The sequence below is a fragment of the Nipponia nippon genome, unplaced genomic scaffold, assembly GCF_047370975.1.
Source record: "Nipponia nippon isolate SJK-2023a ecotype South Korea unplaced genomic scaffold, ASM4737097v1 scaffold_34, whole genome shotgun sequence".
Taxonomy (NCBI): Eukaryota; Metazoa; Chordata; class Aves; order Pelecaniformes; family Threskiornithidae; genus Nipponia; species Nipponia nippon.
This window is the reverse complement of record NW_028262352.1, coordinates 1,406,892-1,429,770: the sequence shown is the minus strand read 5'-3', so window position 1 is coordinate 1,429,770 and position 22,879 is coordinate 1,406,892. Positions and strand designations below refer to the sequence as shown.

The 22,879-nt window shown below is 42.5% G+C and overlaps 1 protein-coding gene across 1 annotated transcript; it reads right to left on the bottom strand.

Annotated features, from left to right (window-relative positions):
- Positions 1–9,971: 9,971 nt before the first annotated feature.
- LOC104020098 (m7GpppN-mRNA hydrolase) lies at positions 9,972–22,439 on the bottom strand. Its single transcript, XM_087770881.1, has 7 exons — positions 22,428–22,439; positions 21,367–21,519; positions 16,813–16,925; positions 16,599–16,706; positions 15,576–15,699; positions 10,870–10,921; positions 9,972–10,138 (listed from the first exon to the last, which is right to left on the bottom strand). Exons 1-7 carry the CDS (start codon positions 22,437–22,439, stop codon positions 9,972–9,974), a joined length of 729 nt encoding a protein of 242 aa, XP_087627007.1.
- Positions 22,440–22,879: the final 440 nt, after the last annotated feature.

Genomic DNA, 22,879 nt, shown 5'->3' with positions numbered 1-22,879 from the left:
AGAGATCAGGTTCACGACCACCTGAGGAACCTGAACGTACATAAGTCTATGGGTCCTGATGAGATGCATCCCAGAGTCCTGAGGGAATTGGCTGATGTAGTTGCCAAGCCACTCTCCATGATATTTGAAAAGTCATGGCAGTCAGGTGAAGTCCCTGGGGACTGGAAAAAGGGAAACATTGCAGCCATTTTTAAAAAGGGTAAAAAGGAGGACCCTGGGAACTACCGACCTGTCAGCCTCACCTCTGTGCCTGGGAAGATCATGGAACAGATCCTCCTAGAAGCTATGCTAAGGCACATGGAGGACAGGGAGGTGATTCGGGACAGCCAGCATGCCTTCACCAAGGGCAAGTCCTGCCTGACCAACCTAGTGGCCTTCTATGATGGAGTAACTGCACTAGTGGACAAGGGAAGAGCTACAGATGTCATCTATCTGGACTCCTGTAAGGCCTTTGACACAGTCCCCCACAATATCCTTCTCTCTAAATTGGAAGGATATGGATTTGATGGGCAGACTGTTCAGTGGATAGCTAAATGGCTGGATGGTTGCATCCAGAGGGTAGTGGTCAATGGCTCAATGTCTGGATGGAGAACAGTGACGAGTGGTGTCCCTCAGGGGTCCGTACTGGGGCCAGTGCTGTTGAATATCTTCATCAATGACACAGCGGGATCGAGTGCATCCTCAGCAAGTTTGCAGATGACACCAAGCTGAGTGGTGCGGTCAACATGCCTGAGGGACAGGATGCCATCCAGAGGGACCTGGACAGGCTGGAGAAATGGGCCTGTGTGAACCTCATGAGGTTCAACAAGGCCAAGTGCAGGGTCCTGCAGCTGGGTCAGGGCAATTCTCAGTATCAATACAGGCTGGTGGAAGGGATTGAGAGCAGCCCTGAGGAGAAGGACTTGGAGGTACTGGTGGAGGAAAAGCTGGACATGAGCCAGCAACGTGCTCTCGCAGCCCAGAAAGCCAACCATATCCTGGCCTGCATCAAAAAAAGCATGGCCAGCAGGTCGAGGGAGGTGATTCTGCCCCTCTACTCTGCCCTGGTGAGACCCCACCTGGAGTACTGCATCCAGCTCTGGGGTCCTCAGCACAGGAAGGACATAGACCTGTTGGAGCGGGTCCAGAGGAGGGCCACAAAAATGATCAGAGGGCTGGAACACCTCCCCTATGAGGAAAGGCTGAAAGAGCTGGGGATGTTCAGCCTGGAGAAGAGAAGGCTCCGGGGAGACCTTATTGCAGCCTTTCAATACTTAAAGGGGGCCTACAAGAAAGATGGGGATAGTCTTTGTAGCAAGGCCTGCTGCAACAGGACAAGGGGTAATGGTTTCAAACTAAAGGAGGGTAGATTCAGACTAAACACAAGAAAAAAATTTTTCACGATGAGGGTGGTGAAACACTGGAACAGGTTGCCCAGAGAGGTGGTAGACACCCCGTCCTTGGAAACATTCAAGGACAGGCTAGATGGGGCTCTGAGCAACCTAATCTAGTTATAGATGTCCCTGCCAATTGCAGGGGGGATGGACTAGATGACCTTTAAAGGTCCCTTCCATCCCAAAGCATTCTATGATTCTATGAAATGTTACAAATCGAGCTGTTTCATTTTAAACAATTTCCTCTCGCGTTCATGAGGGGAAAGTCCTGTTTAACCAACTTAATTTCCTTTTATGACAAGGTCATCCATCTAGTTGACCAAGGGAAGCCAGTAGATGTGCTTTTTTTTTTTTTTTTTAGCAAAGCTTTTGATACTGTCTCTCACAGTATCCTTCTGGACAAAATGTCCAGCACACAGCTAGACAAGTCCATAATATGTTGGGTGAACAATTGCGTGATGGGTTGAGCTCAGAGTTCTAGTAAATGGGGTTACATAAGGCTGGCAGCCATTCACCAGTGGGGTTCTCCAGGGCTCAATTTTAGGGCCAGTGCTCTTTAATGCTTTTATAAATGATCTGGACGCAGGAGTCAAATGTACATTAAGTAAGCTTGCCAATGATACTAAACTAGGAGGAGCTGTGGACTCCCTCGAGGGTAGAGAGGCCTTACAGAGAGACCTGGATAGGCTACAGAGCTGGGCAATCACCAACTGTATGAAATTTAAGAAGAGCAAGTGCCAGATTCTGCACCTGGGACAGGGTAATCCTGATTATATGTACAAATTGGGGGATGAGAGGCTGGAGAGCAGCCCCACGGAAAGAGATCTGGGGGTTTGGGTTGATGGCAAGTTGAATACGAGCCAGCAGTGTGCCCTGGCAGCCAAAAGAGCCAACCGTGTCCTGGGGTGCATCAAGCACAGCATAGCTAGCCAGTCGAGGGTGGTGATTATTCCACTCTACACTGCACTGGTGCAGCCCCACCTCCAGTACTGTGTGCAGTTTTGGGTGCCTCAAAATAAGAAGGATATCAAACTATTAGAGTGTGTCCAGAGGAGGGCAACCAAGATGGTGAAAGGTCTCGAGGGCAAGACTTATGAGGAGCAGCTGAGATCACTTGGCTTGTTCAGCTTGGAGAAGGCTGAGGGGAGACCTCATCACAATCTACAACTTTCTCAGGAGGGGCAGGGGAGGTGCCAATCTCCTCTCTCTGGTGACCAGCAATAGGACACGAGGAAATGGAACAAAGCTGCATCAGGGGAAGTTCAGATTGGACATTAGGAAAAGGTTCATCACTGGGAGGGTGGTCAGTCACTGCAACAGGCTCCCCAGGAAAGTGGTCACAGCCCCAAGCCTGTCAGAGATCAAGGAGCATCTGGACAATGCTCTTAGTCACATGATTTAGTTTTAGGTAGTCTTGTGAGGAGCAGGGAGTTGGACTCAATGATCCAACTTGAGATATTCTATGATTCTAAATATGGTTCAATTTGAGCAGTATGGAGATAATTTGAGCTCCCTCTGCACACAACTTCTCTCCATATTGTACTCTTAAGACTTGCTGCTGTGGAAATTATAGGAAACCTAATATTTATATTGCAGCATGTTTGCAATTATCTTGTGAAACTGTTGGATTTTCTTATTAATACATTATAGACAAGGTTTGAAGAGGCTGGGTATAGCTTGTCATGGGTATAGTGTTTATTCTCTCTTTCTAGAATCAAGAAGTAGAATATCTTCTTTTTATACTTGTTCTAACCAAAAAGGTTCTTCTTTATTAGAAATATACCTGGTCAATAGTGAATATATATGCACAAAACTGTAAATGTTTGGATATACAACCACAAAGAGAATGTGAACGGTGATGTTTTCATACAGCTTCTTAGGTTAACTTTTGTTACTATTAACATTCTTTTGTTTAAGTCACATCATGTCAATATATTAACAAAGTAAATGAATTGAAAATTAGTAATGAAGGTTAAGCAAAGCATGGAGATAAGATTGATTTTTCTAGGAAGTAAAATACGTGAGTCTGCCTTAGCAGCTGTTTCATATAGAATTTGCTTCTTTTGATATGGTCAAGACTAAGTACATAAACCCCAACTTTAATGCTCATTTTAACAATGCCAAACTGGAGTCCATTAACATTGTTAGCCTGTTACTGTATTATTCCTCTGGTTTATATTTTTTAAGCTTTGTTTTCTCCAGCACATCTGATTTCAGGAGTCACCTATCCTTTCTGCTCATCATATAACTGGCTTTACATGTTGAGCTGTACCTTGAGGTTTATTAGTGTGTTTAGAGCAATGAGAATTTCTCTCGTTTATTCCTCCAAGTTCTGGTAGTAAAGGAAATATTTTTAGAGGACTTGAACCGTTTGTATCTAGTCAGGTTAGGCCAGGCAGCCAACATAGTTGTGTGAATTTGTGTTCAGAATATGGTAATACTCTTAAGTCTTGGTTACAACTGGAACTGTAGGGAGTTGTATTCATGTCATCTTTTTTATTACTGCTGGTAGGTTCTGTTTTATTCTTTCCTTAGAGTAGCAATTGTTTGATACTTCTCAAGAGTCTGATACGTCATCAGCTATAAAGCCAACATAATAAGTGATTAATGGTAGTAGTGCAAGTTAAAACAACGCTAATTTCCCAATTCTGTTGCAGGTGGTGATGCCTGTGGACTAGTTATCTCTGAGATAACTGCACAATTCCCACAATCCTATAAGCATCTTAATTTATAATGCAAATGGAAATTTTTGCAAACCGCAAAAAAACCTATTTTGCAAAATAGGTACATTGATTTCTTACTGTCTTTATGGTTTTGCTAAATATCCAAGGTGTTTCTCTTTTTTTGTCATATGTCAACAACAGACGTGAGCTTTGCCATATGCTTCAGTGGTAGTGGATCAGATTTCTTTCTGAAGAAAGATTAAAAAAAAAACAAAAACAACCCATTGTGTACTAAGGCAAAAATGCAAATACAGTCTTGTCTTGCATCTGAAATACCCATCTAACTTTGGGTCATCCCAAATTGTCAATGTGAAATACCTTTCACTTAAGGTAGCTGGAAACCACTATTGCACTGGATTTCCTCTTTGGCTCCAATTTCTTAGTAACTGAAGAAAACAAGTTGTAAAGCTCACATTAATATGAGACTTAAAGCATTTAAACTGAAATCTTTCATTATAGCAAAGATGTACATTAAGAATGCAACTGGTATTATGCAGTCTCTACAGTAGCTAGTTTGCCAAACCAGCAAGTTACTTTGCCTAAGCAAGCAGCTACTGCTTCATCTGTTGGCACACTGGAAAGAGGCGATAGGGAAGTGATGAAAGGTTTACTGGTACTGTGAAAACTGTTTCATATTAACAATTAGCTGCAGTACCAGTGTACCTGTTAAAATGGCACCAATCCTGAGAATAAGTGCCAAAAAACAAATTTATTTTATGCAACTGTTTGAAAAAACAGCCTACAAATAAGTGTGCATTTTAACTTTACAGTTGATGCAAGTTACCTTGAGTCACTGCAATGAAAGTCACTTAACACTTGTTGCAGTAGTAGTACATCTGCAAAGCAGGAAAAATAGGTTCTGTTAACAAGAACCACCTAAGCTGTTCACTCAGTCTTAGTTTGTATTGGTTTTGATTTTCTAAGTTGCCAGAGCATATAAAACTTTATATTTCACATTGTGTTCATAAAAAAAAAAAAGTACTTTTTCTCATTTCATGTATAAATCTTCACCAGCTTGAATGTACCATTTGCATTAATGTCAGCATTGTTCTACTGTTTTTACTGAGTATCTCTTTAAACCTCATTTATTACTGTACCATACATTGTAGTTTTAGAAACTTTTTACCTTACTGAGTTAATTTAAATGTGTTGCTGCTTTTTAGTTTCCTAGCTGCTGAAAAATAGCTATCTTGTGTTTATTTGATACAGAACTGTAAAAATTGCATTTATTTATACAGAGACATTTATAATACTTTTATTTTACAAGTGTTTATATGCTAAAGAAATTTCTAGTGCTGTGTCTTTTCCTCTGGAGTTGCTTCAACATACCTGTCATCTTTTTACTGAATTGTTCAGCTAAAAGGTAACACAATCACTTACCTTTCTCTAAGAGAAGTTGGTAAGGGAGATGGTATGACACTGTAAGAGTTCCCATAGTGGGGATATGAGAAGTTGGTAAGAACTCAGCAGAGATCCAGTCACTGGTTTTAACAGTTCAAGAACATTAGCACTTGCCACAAACTCTCTACAGCTTCAATGAAAACTTTACAGAAATGGAAGGGCACATATGAAATTCTTTACACACATCCAGTTCTTTTAATTACAAGTTCTATGGACAAAAAAAAAAAATTGTTATTTCATAGATACTTTAAAATCACTGATCGAACTTGAAATACACACCTTTCTTCCACAAACCAGACAACAGGCCTTGATGCTGTGTTACCAATACTGTTTTGGCCACAAATCTAAAACACAGCACCATACAGGCTGCTATGAACAAAATGAACTCCATTCCAGCCAAACCCAGTGCACCCCCTTACAGACAAACATTCAGACTTGTTTTAGCTCTAAGCATAAATTGAGCAATGTTTATTTTTCAAGTGTCGACATCAGCTTTTGAGTCTGATAATGCAAACAATTACTCTTATTTCTGTGTATCTACCTCTCTAGCTCCCATGAAATAAAAACTCCCTGAATTAAGTTCTGTTGTGCACTTATTTCTTCACTATTTTACAGCAATTCATGTAAACTGTACTCCTAAATTTGGAAATATGCTTAATTATAAAATGATAGTAAAATAAGAACATAAACTATTAATAGTAAACAAACCAAAATGTTCACAGTGCAGGGCATCATGGAACCCATAAGGTAGATCACATGCCACCACACTTCTGTTTTAGAAACCTTATTGAGAAAGCAGAAAGCAATGCTAATACAAGAAACATTACCATTAGACAAAAAAAAGCAAAAGTTACTGTGTATTTATTTATCACATTTATTTGCAATACACATTAAGGCTAGATTTACTAAAACCATGACATATAAGCCCCACTTTGGGCTTCTTAATGAAGCAACCAATTTCTTTAATATTGAACCAAGCCTTCACTAAGAAAAAAAAATGACCCAGTGAATAAAAAGGAGAGCCAGCATCTATTCATAGGACACACTTAGTTTTAGAGACTTCCTCTGTGCTGTGACATGATTAATTTCCCAAATAGTTGAAGTTACAAGTATAAAGCTCGGTTTTATCAACATTACTCTTATTTCACAAAGCACTAGATGAAGTATAACAGTAATTTATCTGAAAAATCAACTTAAAAGATTTCCAGAGCCTCATACTTAATCATGCCTTAGAAGAGTCTCATTAACTCCACAGATGGCAGCAGTCTAAAGATGTGAATACAGACCTTGCCATGAGTGATGGGAGCTGCCACAAAGGCAACCCAGTAACCATACTGACAAAGAAGGATATCTCCCAAGATATCCCTGATAAGCTCCGTGGAAACCTCCTTGATGGGGAGTAGTTGGCAGGACAAAGAAACTGATAACAAACAGACCTTCCAGGAAAACAGAAGTGTAGAGAACTGCTAGTGCAAAACAATGAGATGTTTCAAACAGCCTTGGTGCTAAAACCACAATGCAGAGAAACAGTCGCTAGGACCCAGGACTGGACAGTACCTGGAACGAGGGTGAGGGAGTCCTGTGAAGACAGGACAGCCTTGCCTCGGCCCCATCCCCCGAGGTCTGTGAAGTGTCTTATTCTCCCCCACACTTACTGCCTGGGGGAGGGTCCTGGTATCACTTCTCTTGGTTTGACTGGTTGCCCCTCTTAATTCGACTGGTATCTCTGCCACTCCTGGAACTGGGATGAGAGAAGGTTCCAGAAGTCCAGAGACTGAAATCTATAAATAGGGACTCTCGCTCTCTCTTGGGGGCACTCTCCACCGAATACTCCCGTTGGCAGGTCCAACTCTGGATCCAGGACTGGTGATTCTCCTCCTCTTCCCTCTTTCTCTCTCCCCCCCCCCCCCCCCCTTCACTTTTCCTAAGGTTATTAAGTTGTTAAAGTTGTTAAATTGTAGTTAAATTGTGTACTACACGGCCTACCTCGATTTTCCATAAAGCCGCATAGCTTAACCGCATAGCTGGGATAGATATAATCATGAGAGGGCTGGTGAGTATCTAATATTTGTACTCAATATTTGTTTCTATAGAAGCTTTCTATTAAAGCTGGTGTTTGTGTACAGACCTTGAGTGTTGTCTCACCTTAATCCACACTGAGAGGATTTGCAAATCTTAGTTACTCCTCCCCCCTTCCCCCAGGTGGGACGTGACACAGGAGTCGGCAACAACTATTCTGGGAACTGATGTCCTACACCCACTTATGTATCTAGAACAAAAAGGTATAAAAAGTAACTTCGCTACCTACCCAAAAATGAACAGCCCTGCAGCAAGATCTCCCTGACAGACCAGACCCTCACCAGGGACACCTGGCTGACTCCGGACTCCATGACGTGGATCATCTTTGAAGTGACACTTTTTCCATCGCTGATTAGCCCCACTCCTGAAAGTGGTTTGGTGAGTGTTGTACCAGTAACACCTCACACAGTATATTTATAGGTGCATGCAAAGGTAAAGGTTCATAAGTATATACTTGCTTCACTAGTTGGAATTCAATAATAACTTGTAATATATGTATATTTGCTTTACTCTTGTAATACGTATACACTTGCCTGCTTAGTGGTAATTTTGTAGTGACTTGTAGAGAGAGCATGTGTGTATGTGTATATATGTTTTTACTAATAGTAGTTTTGTAGTAATTTGTAATAAAGAAATTTCAGAAACCCAGACCTCCACGTCTTTGTGTATTGCGGAATCTTGAGAACCCCACAGTCACGATCTTTACACATCTGTGGGTCGAGTAGCTCTCATAGGTCATAACTGCGACCACTACAATGAGTAAAGGCACTTTTGCTAGGAAATCAACTACTTGCACTGAAGAAGTAACTGAAGATTAACTTTCACCTGAAGCTGAATAACATAACATAACATTCCTCCAGCATTATTGTACCTCCTCAATTACTGTACTTATCCATTTACTGTTTTTGACAGCCTTTGGATATGATTTTTACAAGGTGAAACAAAGCCAAATTGAGCTATTTCATAATTTTGTCTTGAAAGACAAGGGCTTCCGGACTGATACAAAAGTCCAGACTTGCCACAGCTAAAGGTGCTACAGCATTAGAGTCCCAAATCACCTGGTGCTAAGCAGGTAAATAGACCAGAGATAGTTTTAAAGCTATTTTTGAGGAAAAACACTAGGTAATAGATGATGTAGGGCAGTTGAAGGAAAACCAGGATTGTACTTTTGGATGCCATGCGAGCTGCATAAAGACTCAGCCCGTGAACATACACTCTGATGAGAGGAGGGCCTAGCTCATTCAACCCATCAAGTTATCCATCACTCAACTTCACCTTAAGAGAAAAGTCCATTTTAAAAATCTGAATATGTTTGTTAACACAAGCTGCTGTGACAGATGAGGTCAGTACATTTCTCCCAACTTCAAAGCATGTATGCAAAACCCTTTAACTTGAATCACGAAGGCGATTTAATACAGTTCATCACCTCAACTCTTATTGCCCCCCATCCATCTTTGACATTGTTACTAAGAAAGTGTTGTAGCTGACTAACTGCAAGTGCAATTCAACATTATTGAATATATATAGAGCATACACTACATGAGATCCGAGGACAGCACAGAATACAATAACGGACACCCTTAGAATAGTTATTGCAAGCCTGATTAACCCCCATTTAGTGTCACACAATGTTTCTATTACCATGCATCTACCTTCTTCCTCTCAGCAAGATCTACAGAGGCTTATTTACATTCAGTAAAATTCTACACAAGTAACCTCCTGCAAACAAAGTTGAAACTTTTCTTTTTTGAAAGCAGCTGCAACTGGGATAACACAAAGCTTTGCAACTTCTGGAAATTGACTTTCAGTGTGAAGAAGGGAAGATATTTTGTGCAAACAATAGGGAAAGAAAAAGGATGAAAGACTGAGATTAAGTTTGAAATGTGCAACTTAGGGTTTCAAAATTACTAGGACAGACAGAAGAATCCTCTGAGAAATGGTTTTCATTGCCACTGCCATAATATTGCAGTGTATTAGAACATAAAGACTAAGTCCAACAACTGTACATCAGAGCAATTAAAAGTTTATCAAGCTGGTATATTCCAACAGTTTAAGAAGTCAATGACAACCTAAAAAAACAGCAAGTTTAAAAAAAAACAAGGAAAAAATACCCTCTAATGCACAGCTATGAACTAGTGAACTGAACACTGGAAAGGTACTTTTGTGGACAAAGGCTATACTGCATTTCAAGTGCAACACTTCACTACACCATTCCCATACTGCAAAGAGAACAAACCTTTCCAAACCATCAGTCAGTCCTTGCATTGCATAAAAGCAAACCCCCCTCCCCTCCAAAAAAACCCACAAAAAAACTCCTGAGAAAGAGTAAGGCTGGATTAGAAAGCCCCTCGACTGCAAAATGCGAGTCTGACTTTTGCTCGTAACAGGTTTGCTATCAGAGGTTAAAACTTTTCATTATAGCATCATGGTCAAACTTGAAGCTCAAGAAAGCTCTTGATGAGAAAGCAAATTTGTAATGGCCATTGCATGCCACAGAGCGTCCCTCTACATGTTCTAGCAGTGGGTCTTCACTGGAGCGCCACATCTTATATGCTGCATCTGCTTAAAGAGGGGGGAAAAAAAGCATGGAACAAATTTTAAACAGCTACTTATCAATAGGAAGATCAATTACAATATTTAATTCTACAAAGCCATACATGAAATGTATATTCAATTAACATTTACAACAAAATCTGTATGTCTGGTCATAAACTGAAAAAGGTAACTCAAACGACCCTATTTACCAGGCATCTAATAGCTAGAATAAAACTTAAAATTCATGGCAATCTGGGGACACTTTCAATAGCCAATTTTACCCATAGATTTCTGTTTTGCAACTCATATCTTAATAAGGAGGAAAGAAATGTGACCTTATTTTCTGAGCAGGAAATAAAGAACTGTGTGAATACTCTCAGAAGCCCTGGTTAATCCAGAGTAGTCCAACATCATCTGCAGCAGGCAGGAAGTACCTGTTACTAGCAGGACAGAAAGCCTTGAACCAACACTTGCTTACCAGCATTATGTTGACTGAGTTGCTACTTTCTAAACCAACTCTCAGTTATTTTCACCCAGCAATAGGGTGAAACCTGACAGTTTTCACAATTAAGGAGAAGAATCGCAAAACCAACATGAAGTTGACCAAATAAAATAAATAATTCAGACTTCCCTAGAAAAACATGTCTTCATAACATTTGGTAGGTTGGCACTCAAGGAAAATAAAAGCCAAACATCATTAGTTAGGTATCTTCAGCCTTTAATGCATGACATTGGATGGAAATTCAGAGTGTACTTGCCTGTTTCAAAGTTATCTTGAAGTCTTCTTGGATTAAGCCTTTTTTCACATTTCTAGTGAAGAGAATGACCACACATTACACACTTCATAAAGAAATAGCCTTTTATTTCTTGGGGGTATTACTTAAGTGTCAGCTAACAGGCACGCTGGTTATATTTGTTTTGACAAACCTCCTGATGTGGTCTTTTCTAAATGTTTTAAGCCAAAAAGGGCTCACATATGATGATACAGAATTGAAGTGGCACCTGCCTGTTCTTAAATCTGACTCTCCTGAAAAGCAACAGGAGAGCATTTACAAACAGGCAGCTAGTGCCAATTAGATTAGCACACATTAGAGACAAACTTAGAAATCTTCAGGGAAGAATTAAGTGCTAGCCCCAGCTATGTATAGGTATACAAATACAGAGAAAAGTATGGGCTTGTGCACTTCATGAAAATTAAGTTTCCTGGCTTCCAAATCCTACTAGAAAATCTCTGGGAAATAAAGTATTTAAACTTCAAAAGATTGACAATCATGAAAACACAAACAAACCACTACAAAAATATTTAACCAAGTTTGTAAAGAGCCTGCACAGTAACTGTGGAGTATTAAAAGTTCCCCTTGTTGACAGGCGCTGCACAGGCAAGGGCAGGACTTTGGATGGCCTAACCCATCGAGAAGGAACTACCTTTGGGGTGCTTTCAAAAGGGTAGAATGCCTGGATATGTCATGGCTTGAGTCACTGCACTGCGCAGGTTGACCAAAGCCCAGCTGTATCAGGCTGTGGCCTGGTGGTTCACCTCCCCCTCACCCCCCCTCCATTCTGTGGAGCAAGCTGACACCACAGACCCGCAGAGATAAGAAGCGAGGAATGCAACTCTCTAAAAGCTCAAGGACTACAATAGGTGATAACTACAAACAGAATAGCCACCCCCCAAAAGAAAAAAAAAAGAGATCCTGAATATCCATTTGCGATTGGAACATAAGTGGAGCATGGGCTCCTTATGAGCACTAGATTCACGTCCAATTGGTTTGAAGGGGCTGAGCATGGGGTGTAAAAAAGAAATAAAGAAAGAAGCCATGTAGTCTCCTTGCAAACTCACTGTCAACTGGCCTGCGGACAACAACCCACCCATCAGCAGGGACACCCCTGAGGTCAACTGCCAGGGAAGATGCGATTCAGTGATTCAACTCAGAGCCAGGGTGAGGACATTCCAGGGGAAACTGAACCGGAGGGGTAGCTCACAGATAGTGGGCAAGAGCAATAATTTGTGCACCCATGTTATTTGAAATAAGGCCTTAATGTATCAATTGATGGTAAATATCTATCTAGCTGCAATGGAGAAGAACTTTTTAAAAACAACAAACAAAAAACCCCCAACAAACAAACAAACAAACCCCCAAACTTGCCATAGATTCCTTCTGAGTGATTGCATGGTTAGTCCCAGAATCTGAAAGAAATCCCAGACACTCCTCCCGTTGGTGTGTCATACTTGTTTCTATCAAGATCCTACAGACTCCTCTTATCATAAAATACAGCCTTTTTGTAAAGCAAATTTCTAGGCAGTCAATTGTGTGACTTTTCATTTTTCTACTCTCAGACCCAAATGCAGCTAACCACTGCTTTCTACAAATAGAATTTTACAAAGATGACAATGTATGCACTTTTACATGAAAACCAGAAAGAAGGTAATGACTATAAGCCAGAATGGGAAAAGCCTAGCTTATAGCCAGTAAACAAAGTCTGGACTAGCCAGCTGAGCTGCATGGAGAACTTGGGCTCACTGTTGCACAAGAGCCAACAAAGTAGAATTAAGAGAGCCATAAAGAACAAGGGGAAAAAAAATTCAAAGGGACATGTGGTGGGTTGACCCTGGCTGGACACCAGGTGCCCACCAAGCTGCTCTATCGCTTCCCATCCTCAACTGGACAGAGGGGAGAGAAAATACGACAAGAGACTCATGGATCAAGACAAGGACAGGGAGATCACTCAGCAATTACTGTCACAGGCAAAACAGATGCGACGGGGAAATTAATTTAATTTATTACCAATCAAATCAGAGCAAGGTAATGAGAAATAAAACCAAATCTTAAAACACCTTCCCCCTACCCATCCCTTCTTCCCAGGCTCAACTTCACTCCTAATTTCCTCTACCTCCTCCCCCCCCCCAGCAGCACAGGGGGATGGGGAATGGGGGTTGCAGTCAGTTCATCACATGTGTCTCTGCCACTCCTTCCTCCTCACTCTCTTCCCCTGCTCCAGTGTGGGGCCCCTCCCACGGAAGACAGTCCTTCACAAACTTCTCCAACGTGGGTCCTTCCCACAGGCTGCAGTTCTTCACAAACTGCTCCAGCATGAGTCCCTTCCACAGGGTGCAGTCCTTCAGGAACAGACTGCTCTAGTGTGGGTCCCCCACAGGGTCACAGGTCCTGCCAGGAGCCTGCTCCAGCACAGGCTTCCTTCCCATGGGGTCACAGCCTCCTTCGGACGCATCCACCTGCTCCGGTGTGGGGTCCTACATGGGCTGCAGGTGGATATCTGCTCCACCGTCAACCTCCATGGGCTGCAGGGGGACAACCTGCCTCACCATGGTCTTCACCACGGGCTGCAGGGGAATCTCTGCTCCGGCGCCTGGAGCACCTCCTCCCCCTCCTTCTTCAGTGACCTTGGCGTCTGCATAATTGTTCCTCTCGCGTATTCTCACGTCTCTCTTCCGGCTGCTGTTGTGCAGCAGTTTTTTCCCTTCTTAAATATGTTATCACAGAGGCGCTACCACTGTCGCTGATTGGCTCAGCTTTGGCCAGCGGCAGGTCCATCTTTGAGCCAGCTGGCATTGGCTCTATCGGACATAGAGGAAGCTTCTAGCAGCTTCTCACAGAAGCCTCCCCCCCCCCCCCCCCAATCTTGCCACACAAACCTAATACAAGACACTATTAAAAAACTAGATCTCTCAGTGAGCCTTCTCCTAGCCAGCAGAACTTTAGGGACAAGGACAGTTAGTTACAACAAGGAAAAGGTAGCAAACCAATAATGTCATACTGGTATTTACAAATTCTTGTAGTTCTACTGTGTGGTTAAATGTATATAAGATCCTGGCATACAAGTAAAGTCTGTATCATCTCAACGTTTTTGCTAGAGAGGAGGGAAATAATAAGCATATGCTTTATAGCTTTTTTTATAATTTGACATTCACAATAATTTATAATATATTAGTGTAAGACACATAATACATTGATTTATTGTGATATACTATAGTAGACTATTACCTGACAGGAACCTGGAAAACTACAGAAGTATTGTCTACTGAAAGAGCTGACAAATTCTCATCTGCTAAAATAAATTTTTACTTCTAAAATGCTAACTAAATAAAGTTTAGTATACTTTTCTATAGATATATATGCATATAGATATATATGCATATATCGGGTCCAGAGGAGGGCCACAAAAATGATCAGAGGGCTGGAACACCTCCCCTATGAGGAAAGGCTGAAAGAGCTGGGGATGTTCAACCTGGAGAAGAGAAGGCTGCAGGGAGACCTTACTGCAGCCTTTCAATACTTAAAGGGGGCCTACAAGAAAGATGGGGATAGCCTTTTTAGCAAGGTCTGCTGTGACAGGACAAGGGTTAATGGTTTTAAACTAAAGGAGGGTAGATTCAGACTAAACACAAGAAAAAAAATTTTCTCGATGAGGGTGGTGAAACACTGGAACGGGTTGCCCAGAGAGGTGGTAGATGCCCCATCCTTGGAAACATTCAAGGACAGGCCAGATGGGGCTCTGAGCAACCTGATCTAGTTGAAGATGTCCTTGCCCATTGTAGGGGGGATAGACTAGATGACCTTTAAAGGTCCCTTCCATTCCAAAGCATTCTATGATTCTATGATATAAGGTAAGAAATGTCATATTTCTACAACGTATGTACCAAATACTCTGTTCGAATATACTTTTGATAGATATGCACTCTACCTTCCAGGACATTGGCCTGGACTTCTGTTAAGCAGCACTGGAACCTGTTAATATGACAGCCACTACATGTTTCTTACCAAGGCATGGTTTTGCTTAGCTGGTTGACTGTGGACTTCATTTGTTCTCTTCTTTTGGCTGGGAGTGTCTTGATATTGCTTTCTGCCATTGCTCCTTAAGTTCTGACTTAGCCATTATGTTCAAAAAGTAATAAAGAGAAGAATTTAAATGGCAGCACTGAACATCATCGCACTAACACTTGCTATTTATTAGCTAAGCTTTCCTCAGAATACCTAAAAACATGTAAATGATATTTTTTTGTAGACAAACTGAAGCACACTGAAATTAACAAAACACAAACTCAAATTAGAGAGTCATCAGCTGTTACTTAGTCTCTTATACTATTACAGACACCGTGCTATACAATAAATACAGTGCAATGAGTTCCCACACACTGATGCATATATACTAGTGGTACCCAAAATATTTTGAAGTGGTACATGAAGGCTGCCCAAATGGCAAGTACTAACTGCTGTTTAGTTGTGTTGCCTCAAGTATATTACCTGATATCCACCACCTCTAATGTCAATACCAAGCAAATAAATTTCAGAATCTCCTACAGATCACTCCCTCACCATGTTTTGTTTTCACATGATATGGTGATAAAATTTAGTACTTTAGTTCCAGGGCACAATGCTTATGAATTAAGACTTCTTTTTTAAATGGCCCAGATGCACATGTTTGCCTGAGAAACAGAACCTACCTTTATTTTTAAAGCTTCAAATGTGTCGGGATGATTATATGCCATCTGTGGCTGTTTTGGCTTCAACCACTGCTCTCCTGAAAAGTCATCTATAAACACCTGCTGACTATAGCAAAGTCCAGATCTAGCACATGAAAAGAAACAAAGCTTACAACATAACTTCAGGGCTCCTGATAGCAGAACAGAAATATGAAAGAGTTTTCTGCTTCTTCAGACCAACCTGGAAGACAAGCTTAAGTAACAAAGCATGGAAACTATAATAAAGATTACTGCATTCTAAGAACTTTGGCTTTGCCTGCTAAGTAAGACACTTACACTCTATATAGACAGAAGGTCAGGTCCACGTTAGTTTCTTTAATACATCAGTGTTAGTACTGAACTGACCTGAATTACTGAAGTGTAGTCATCCCTTTGGGAGTCCAGGCTTGAAAGTGTTAGGTTATGTGATAAAAGCTCATCTGCACACCCAACAAAGGAGCTCAGAGAGGCAATGGCAGGAGGGGGAGCCCAAATAATACCCTGCCGGGCTACTCCCAGGCCCATCACAGGAGCTATCAGCCCATCAAAGGCCTATCTGCACAAGCCCAGAGGAGCACACCCTTTAAGAACAGTAGCACTTGTTCCCTTACTGATCCTTGTAGGTTTTATATCTAGCTGTTTCTGAAGTTACTTTTCAGTACTACTTCTTCAGAGGTCCCAGTTGACTGGAGGTTAGCAAATGTGATGCCCATAGTGGGAGTCTTTTATAGACCACCCAACCAGGATGAAGAGGCAGATGAAATATTCTATAAGCAGCTGGGAGAAGTCTCACTGGAGGTGAAATGGGGGGGGCAGGAACAGATACACACCCCAGGACACTAGTTAACCTTTCATCCTATTTAGAGTCCTATGAGATATTCCTGTAATGTTATTAAGCCATTCTGTTACTGGGACAGGAATACTCAGAGAAAGGACAGTCAGCTTCACATGACCTATGTTTTGATAGAAAGGCTACAGAGGTGTTAGAAGTGACCTGGTTCTTACCTTGTTTTTTCCATGTTGGGCTTAGAGGGTGTGTTCCCAGTAGATGAAAATCCATTGTCACTATCTGAGGAATCTCCATTTCTTCGAGAAAGCCATTCCCTCAAGGGCCTGTGAGAAAGCAGAAGTTAAACAAGATCCACTTACTGAAACAAATCTGAAGAAATTAAGTTGTCTGAAAGGCACTGGCCTAGCATTTTGCTCATGCGGAACATACCTGATGAAAGGAATGGCCATAAAAAATTTGTTAGGTGCCAAACCTAGCTTGGACTTCGGGGTCATATCATTTCTGTGGCGTGGTAATTTGTTGATGGAAAACCATTCAATGTTCTAGAAAAACAACAAAGAAAATCAACCAACAAAAATCAACAAAACAACTGCTGTACATCAGAGAATTTTACAAATGCATAGCATTCACAATTATTTTATTTAATTAAACAACTACAACAAGAGACTTTAATTAACAGACGACAACAGAGTTTCCACAAAAAGTTAATTAATGATAGGGTCATTCTTCTGACTGCAACTACACAGTAATGGATGCTACAGGACATTGATTACAAGATATGATACCTAAAATAAGAAATGTATTTATCCAACAACTAAACTCTAAATAAATATTTCAAAACCCAAAAAAAACCCCACTGCGCACTCAATTCCATTAAAGATGTGATGAAGAAACTTCCTACCCTGGTATGGCCCTCAGATCATTATCCGTTATTGCTTTTTCATGTAGGCAGCACTGAAGTTGCAATAAGAAGTCCAAGGAAAACCAAAAGAGACTTCAGGGCCTTGGGACGACTGGTTAAGGGATCAGGAGCACAAGTAGTGTTCTCCTCTGTCCTTCTAGTTGCAGGGAATGATGAGGGAAGAAACAGGAAGCGCCAGCAGATCAATACCTGGCTCCGAGCCTGGTGTCTCCAGCAAGATTTTGGGGTTTTTGATCATGGGATGGTTTACATGACACCAGGCCTGCTGGCAACAGATGGGGTACACCTGTCTCAAAGGGGGAAAAGGATCCTAGCCCAGGAGTTTGCAGGGCTCATTGAAAGAGCTTTAAACTAGATTGGAAGGGGGAAAGGGGTAAAACCAGGCTTGCTAGAGATAAGCCATGGGGCGGCACACCAACGTTTGAGGGACAGTGTGCTAGTGAGGTCCTTCGGTCTGCTCCACGATCTGCTGAGTGCACTGGAACACGTTTGAAATGTCCCTTTACTAATGCGAGCAGCTCCCTAGCCATCTCAGTGGAGGTAGGGGATAAATATCCACACGGCAGCAAAGACAGAAGGGTTATTGATGTGTTAGAAACCTTGGAAGCGCCTGAGAACAGTCACATAGGAATTAGGGCTTCTCCCCCAAAAAAGGTGGCAGGATCAATGGCCCAACTGAAGTGCATCTACACCAATGCACGCAGCATGGGCAACAAACAGGAGGAGCTGGAAGCCATTGTGCAGCAGGAAAGCTATGACATAGTCGCCATCACGGAAACATGGTGGGATGACTCGCACAACTGGAGTGCTGCAATGGATGGCTACAAGCTCTTCAGAAGGGATAGGCAAGGAAGGAGAGGTGGAGGGGTAGCCCTGTACGTTAGAGAGTGTTTTGATTGTCTAGAGCTCAACGCCGGTAATGATAAGGTTGAGTGCTTATGGGTAAAGATCAGGGGGAAGGCTAATAAGGCAGATATCCTGGTGGGAGTGTGTTATAGACCACCCAACCAGGATGAGGAAAAAGACGAAGTATTCTACAAGCGGTTGGCTGAAGTCTCACAATCCCTAGCCCTTGTTCTTGTGGGAGACTTCAACTTACCAGATATCTGCTGGAAATACAACACAGCAGAGAGGAAGCAGTCTAGCAGGTTCCTGGAGTGTGTGGAAGATAACTTCCTGACGCAGCTGGTAAGCGAGCCAACCAGGGGAGGTGCCCCGCTGGACCTGCTGTTTGTGAACAGAGAAGGCCTGGTGGGTGATGTGGTGGTCGGAGGCTGTCTTGGGCTCAGTGACCATGAAATGATAGAGTTTTCAATTCTTTGGAGAAGTAAGGAGGGGGGTCAGCAAAACCACTACCCTGGACTTCAGAAAGGAAAGCTCTTAATGGAAGGAGAGGCGGTGGGATCCCTGTATGTTAAGGAGTGATTTGATTGTCTCGAGCTTAATGATAGTGATGAAAGGGTCGAGTGTTTATGGGTAAGAATCAGGGGGGAAGGCCAACAAGGCAGATATAATGGTGGGAGTCTGTTATAGACCACCCAACCAGGATGAAGAGGCAGATGAAACATTCTATAAGCAGCTGGGAGAAGTCTCACTGGAGGTTAGCAAATGTGACACCCATCTACAAGAAGGGCTGGAAGAAGGATCTGGGGAACTACAGGCCCGTCAGCCTGACCTCGGTGCCGGGGAAGGTTATGGGGCAGATCATCTTGAGTGTCATCACATGGCACGTACAGGAAAATCAGGGGATTGGGCAGGCCCAGTCAGCATGGGTTTATGAAAGGCAGGTCCTGCTTGACTCACCTGATCTCCTTCTATGACAAGGTGACCTGCTTAGTGGATGAGGGAAAGGCTGTGGATGTTGTCTACCTGGATTTTAGTAAAGCCTTTGACACTGTCTCCCACAGCATTCTCCTGGAGAAACCGGCTGCTCATGGCTTGGCCGGGTATACTCTTCACTGAGTAAAAAAACTGGCTGGATGGCCAGGCCCAAAGAGTTGTGGTGAATGGAGTTAAACCCAGGTGGTGGTCAGTCACAAGTGGTGTTCCTCAGGGCTCAGTCCTGGGGCCAGTTTTGTTCAATATCTTTATCAACGATCTGGACAAGGAGATCGAGTGCACCCTCAGGAAGTTTGCAGAAGACACCAAGACGGGCAGGAGTGTTGATCTGATGGAGGATAGGAAGGCTCTGCAGAGGGATCTGGACAGGCTGGATCGATGGGCCAAGGCCAACTGTATGAGGTTCAACAAGGCTAAGTGCCAGGTCCTGCACTTGGGTCACAACAACCCCAGGCAACGCTACAGGCTAGGGGAGGAGTGGCTGGAAAGCTGCCTGGCAGAAAAGGACCTGGGGGTGTTAGTCGACAGCCGGCTGAATATGAGCCAGCAGTGTGCCCAGGTGGCCAAGAAGGCCAACAGCATCCTGGCTTGTATCAGGAATAGTGTGGCCAGCAGGACCAGGGAGGCGATAGTGCCCCTGTACTCGGCCCTGGTGAGGCCGCACCTCGAGTACTGTGTTCATTTTTGGGCCCCTCACTACAAGAAGGACATTGAGATGCTGGAGTGTGTCCCAAGAAGGACAATGAAGCTGGTGAAGGGTCTAGAGAACAAGTCTTATGAGGAGCGGCTGAGGGAGCTGGGGTTGTTTAGTGTGGAGAAGAGGAGGCTGAGGGGAGACCTTATTGCTCTCTACAACTACCTGAAAGGAGGTTGTGGTGAGGTGGGGGTCGGTCTCTTCTCCCAAGTAACAAGTGATAGGACAAGGGGAAACGGCCTCAAGTTGAGCCAGGAGAGGTTTAGATTGGGTATTAGGAAAAACTTCTTCACTGAACGGGTAGTCAGGCATTGGAACAGGCTGCCCAGGGAAGTGGTTGAGTCCCCATCCCTGGAGGTATTTAAAAGATGTGCAGATGTGGTGCTTAGGGACATGGCTTAGTGGTGGACGTAGCAGCGCTAGTGATGTCCTGCAGGACATCATTAATTTTCCAGTTATCAAAACTACTAAGCACTTGTGCCTTGGGAAAGGAATTTGGGAGAGAGCTAAAAGATATGGAAGTGTTTGTGTAAGTAACAAACTGTGGAAAATTAACAGCTCCAACCTTGAACAATAGCTAACAAGCTGATAGAAGGGAACATCTTGGCATCAAAGACTAGACGATGGCCAAAGCTGATAAAACTGCAGAAACTGGGTGAAAGATAAACGCGGCGAGGGGAGATCGTGACCACCGACTCAATTCAGGACCGAAAAGACTTGCCCCCCCATACCTGAAAGGAGCATGCGTGCTGATTTACATAGCAAGCAAGACTCATTTAAATATAGTTAACTAATAGTGTGTGAAATGTTAATCACTAACCAATACGTTTAGCTTTAGGCATGTTTATACTAATCATTTAACCTGATAAATATGTTGTGGTTTTGAATGACGGTGTGCTTGATTTGTGGAATTTCCACCGAGCATCCTGCGCAGAATAAAGCCACGTCGGCTCTCTAAATGGGACTTTGTCATTTGTTTGGAAGGTTTTCTCAATTACGAGCAACACTAGGTTAACAGTTGGACTTGATGATCTTAAAGGTCTTTTTCAACCTAACTGATTGTATGATTCTATGGATCTGGTCTGAATATTGGACCCTCTGTTCCCCTCAAGAGAACACAATCCTTTGTTTCCTCTTCTAATATGTAGGGGTTTATATATACTCAATTAAAATCTTAAGAACATATACAGTTATAACTAAGAATAACATGAAATGATTAACACACGCAACTTAAGAAAAAAAACAAGGAAAGAATTATATTTTGCATGCTCTAACGCTGTTTTCATGACAAATGGAGATGTCAGTGTCAAGAATCAGTCTTCGCATCAGAGTTGCAAGAAGTTGAAAAGACCCTAAAGTGATGAAATACCATTCGTAAGTAGTGTTTGAGGCATTCATCACATTTGGTAGTTTCATTATTTTACAGACTATTAGGTTTTAAGAAAAGAAACAAACAAAAAACCCCAAAACTAAAACCAACACACAGTTTCCACAAATTACTTTCAGAATTGAACAAAACACCACATACCCGAATTTCCCTTCTAGTTTTGGGGTTGAATTGTGTGTTCTTTGGAATTCCTGGAACGATGTACAGCCGTGCTACCTGATCATTAATTCGCAGCTCAATGTATTCTTCTTTGCAGATATAATCTTTTATATCAAATCCAGTTTCTTCAAACACCTGAGCAGCATACAGATGAAATTAGTGCATACGTTCAAATTTATCCTTTCAGAAGTGTATCATCAAGAAGGAAGAAAGCATGACTAGTTTTCATATCTATCCATTAAAGCAGGCCATTACTGACAAAAAAGCCACCAAACCTTTACACGTAGATATATGTGCCCATCAATAGAAAGAGCATCTAAGATCATATGTACTTTACATTTCTCCAAGACAGACTTGTAATAAAAATTTAAACAACCCTATTACAGCATCATGTAGCAATTCATTAATATGGATGGGGAGTCTCTAGCTGCTCCTTCATGCTGCTGGATGCCTCTAAGTCCTATTCCCAGCAAAAATTACTATACTAGGACTGACATACAGACATATTCAAATTCTAACAAGCTTTACTTGCAGCTCAATTTTTCTTTTAATGATCTTTCTACCTTATGAACCCTCTACCTCCAAAATATATAATCCTTTTCAAGTTCATAGTAAAACCCAGCAATAGGGTAGTATAATGTGGTGGTGCATTCCCCCCCCCCCCCCGGACCACTTTACGATCACAGGGACTCCTGTCAAGACTTGGCCTTTGAGCAATGAGTCTGGCAGTTAAGCACCCCTTGACCGTACCAGGAACTCTTGCATGGCTGAGGTGGAGAACAAGAATGCCTTGACTGCACCTGGCATAATCAGTCATCCCCTGACAGCCTTGGAACATATCATTGTGGATTGTAACTCAGGCGGATCAGTACGGGAGGATCATACCAGTCTTGCTGAGATTGATGAGAACTCCAGCAACCTAAATTGTGTCCAGGATGGAAATTTACTGATACCTAAAGTCAATCATCTCACAACCCTATAAACAGCGTGTAAGAGACTGGAATGTCAAACAATTGTCTCAAAGCTTGCTTGTGCATGCTTGCCTGATAAGACATTGCGGAATACCGTGACACTGCAGCCTGTGGGGAAACTTATGCAAACTTGCTGAAGCAGCAGACCATTCTTTTGCTTATCAGACACCATCAAAGCAAGATACCGACCATTGTCTGGGCTGGGCCAGCTGCCCACCAAGAATATACATTGTTACCTGCCGATAGTCACGTAAAGGCCGCGTGCGCGTGAACAACGCGTGGGGCGTATATGCATGTACCGGACTGTGAACACGTGCCGTATATAAAAGACCGTGGAAACAAACCATGGTGTGCACCCGCCACCGAAGAACTGAAAACCGAGGACCAATGGGACGCCGCTGCATCCATGGTGGTGACTATCCTTTGCTTATCTTTCCGAATGCTTGCTTAGTTTCCTCCTAATATTTCCTGCCTTCCCTATTGCTCCATTCTTCTGCTTTTATCCAATAAACACGGCCTGATAG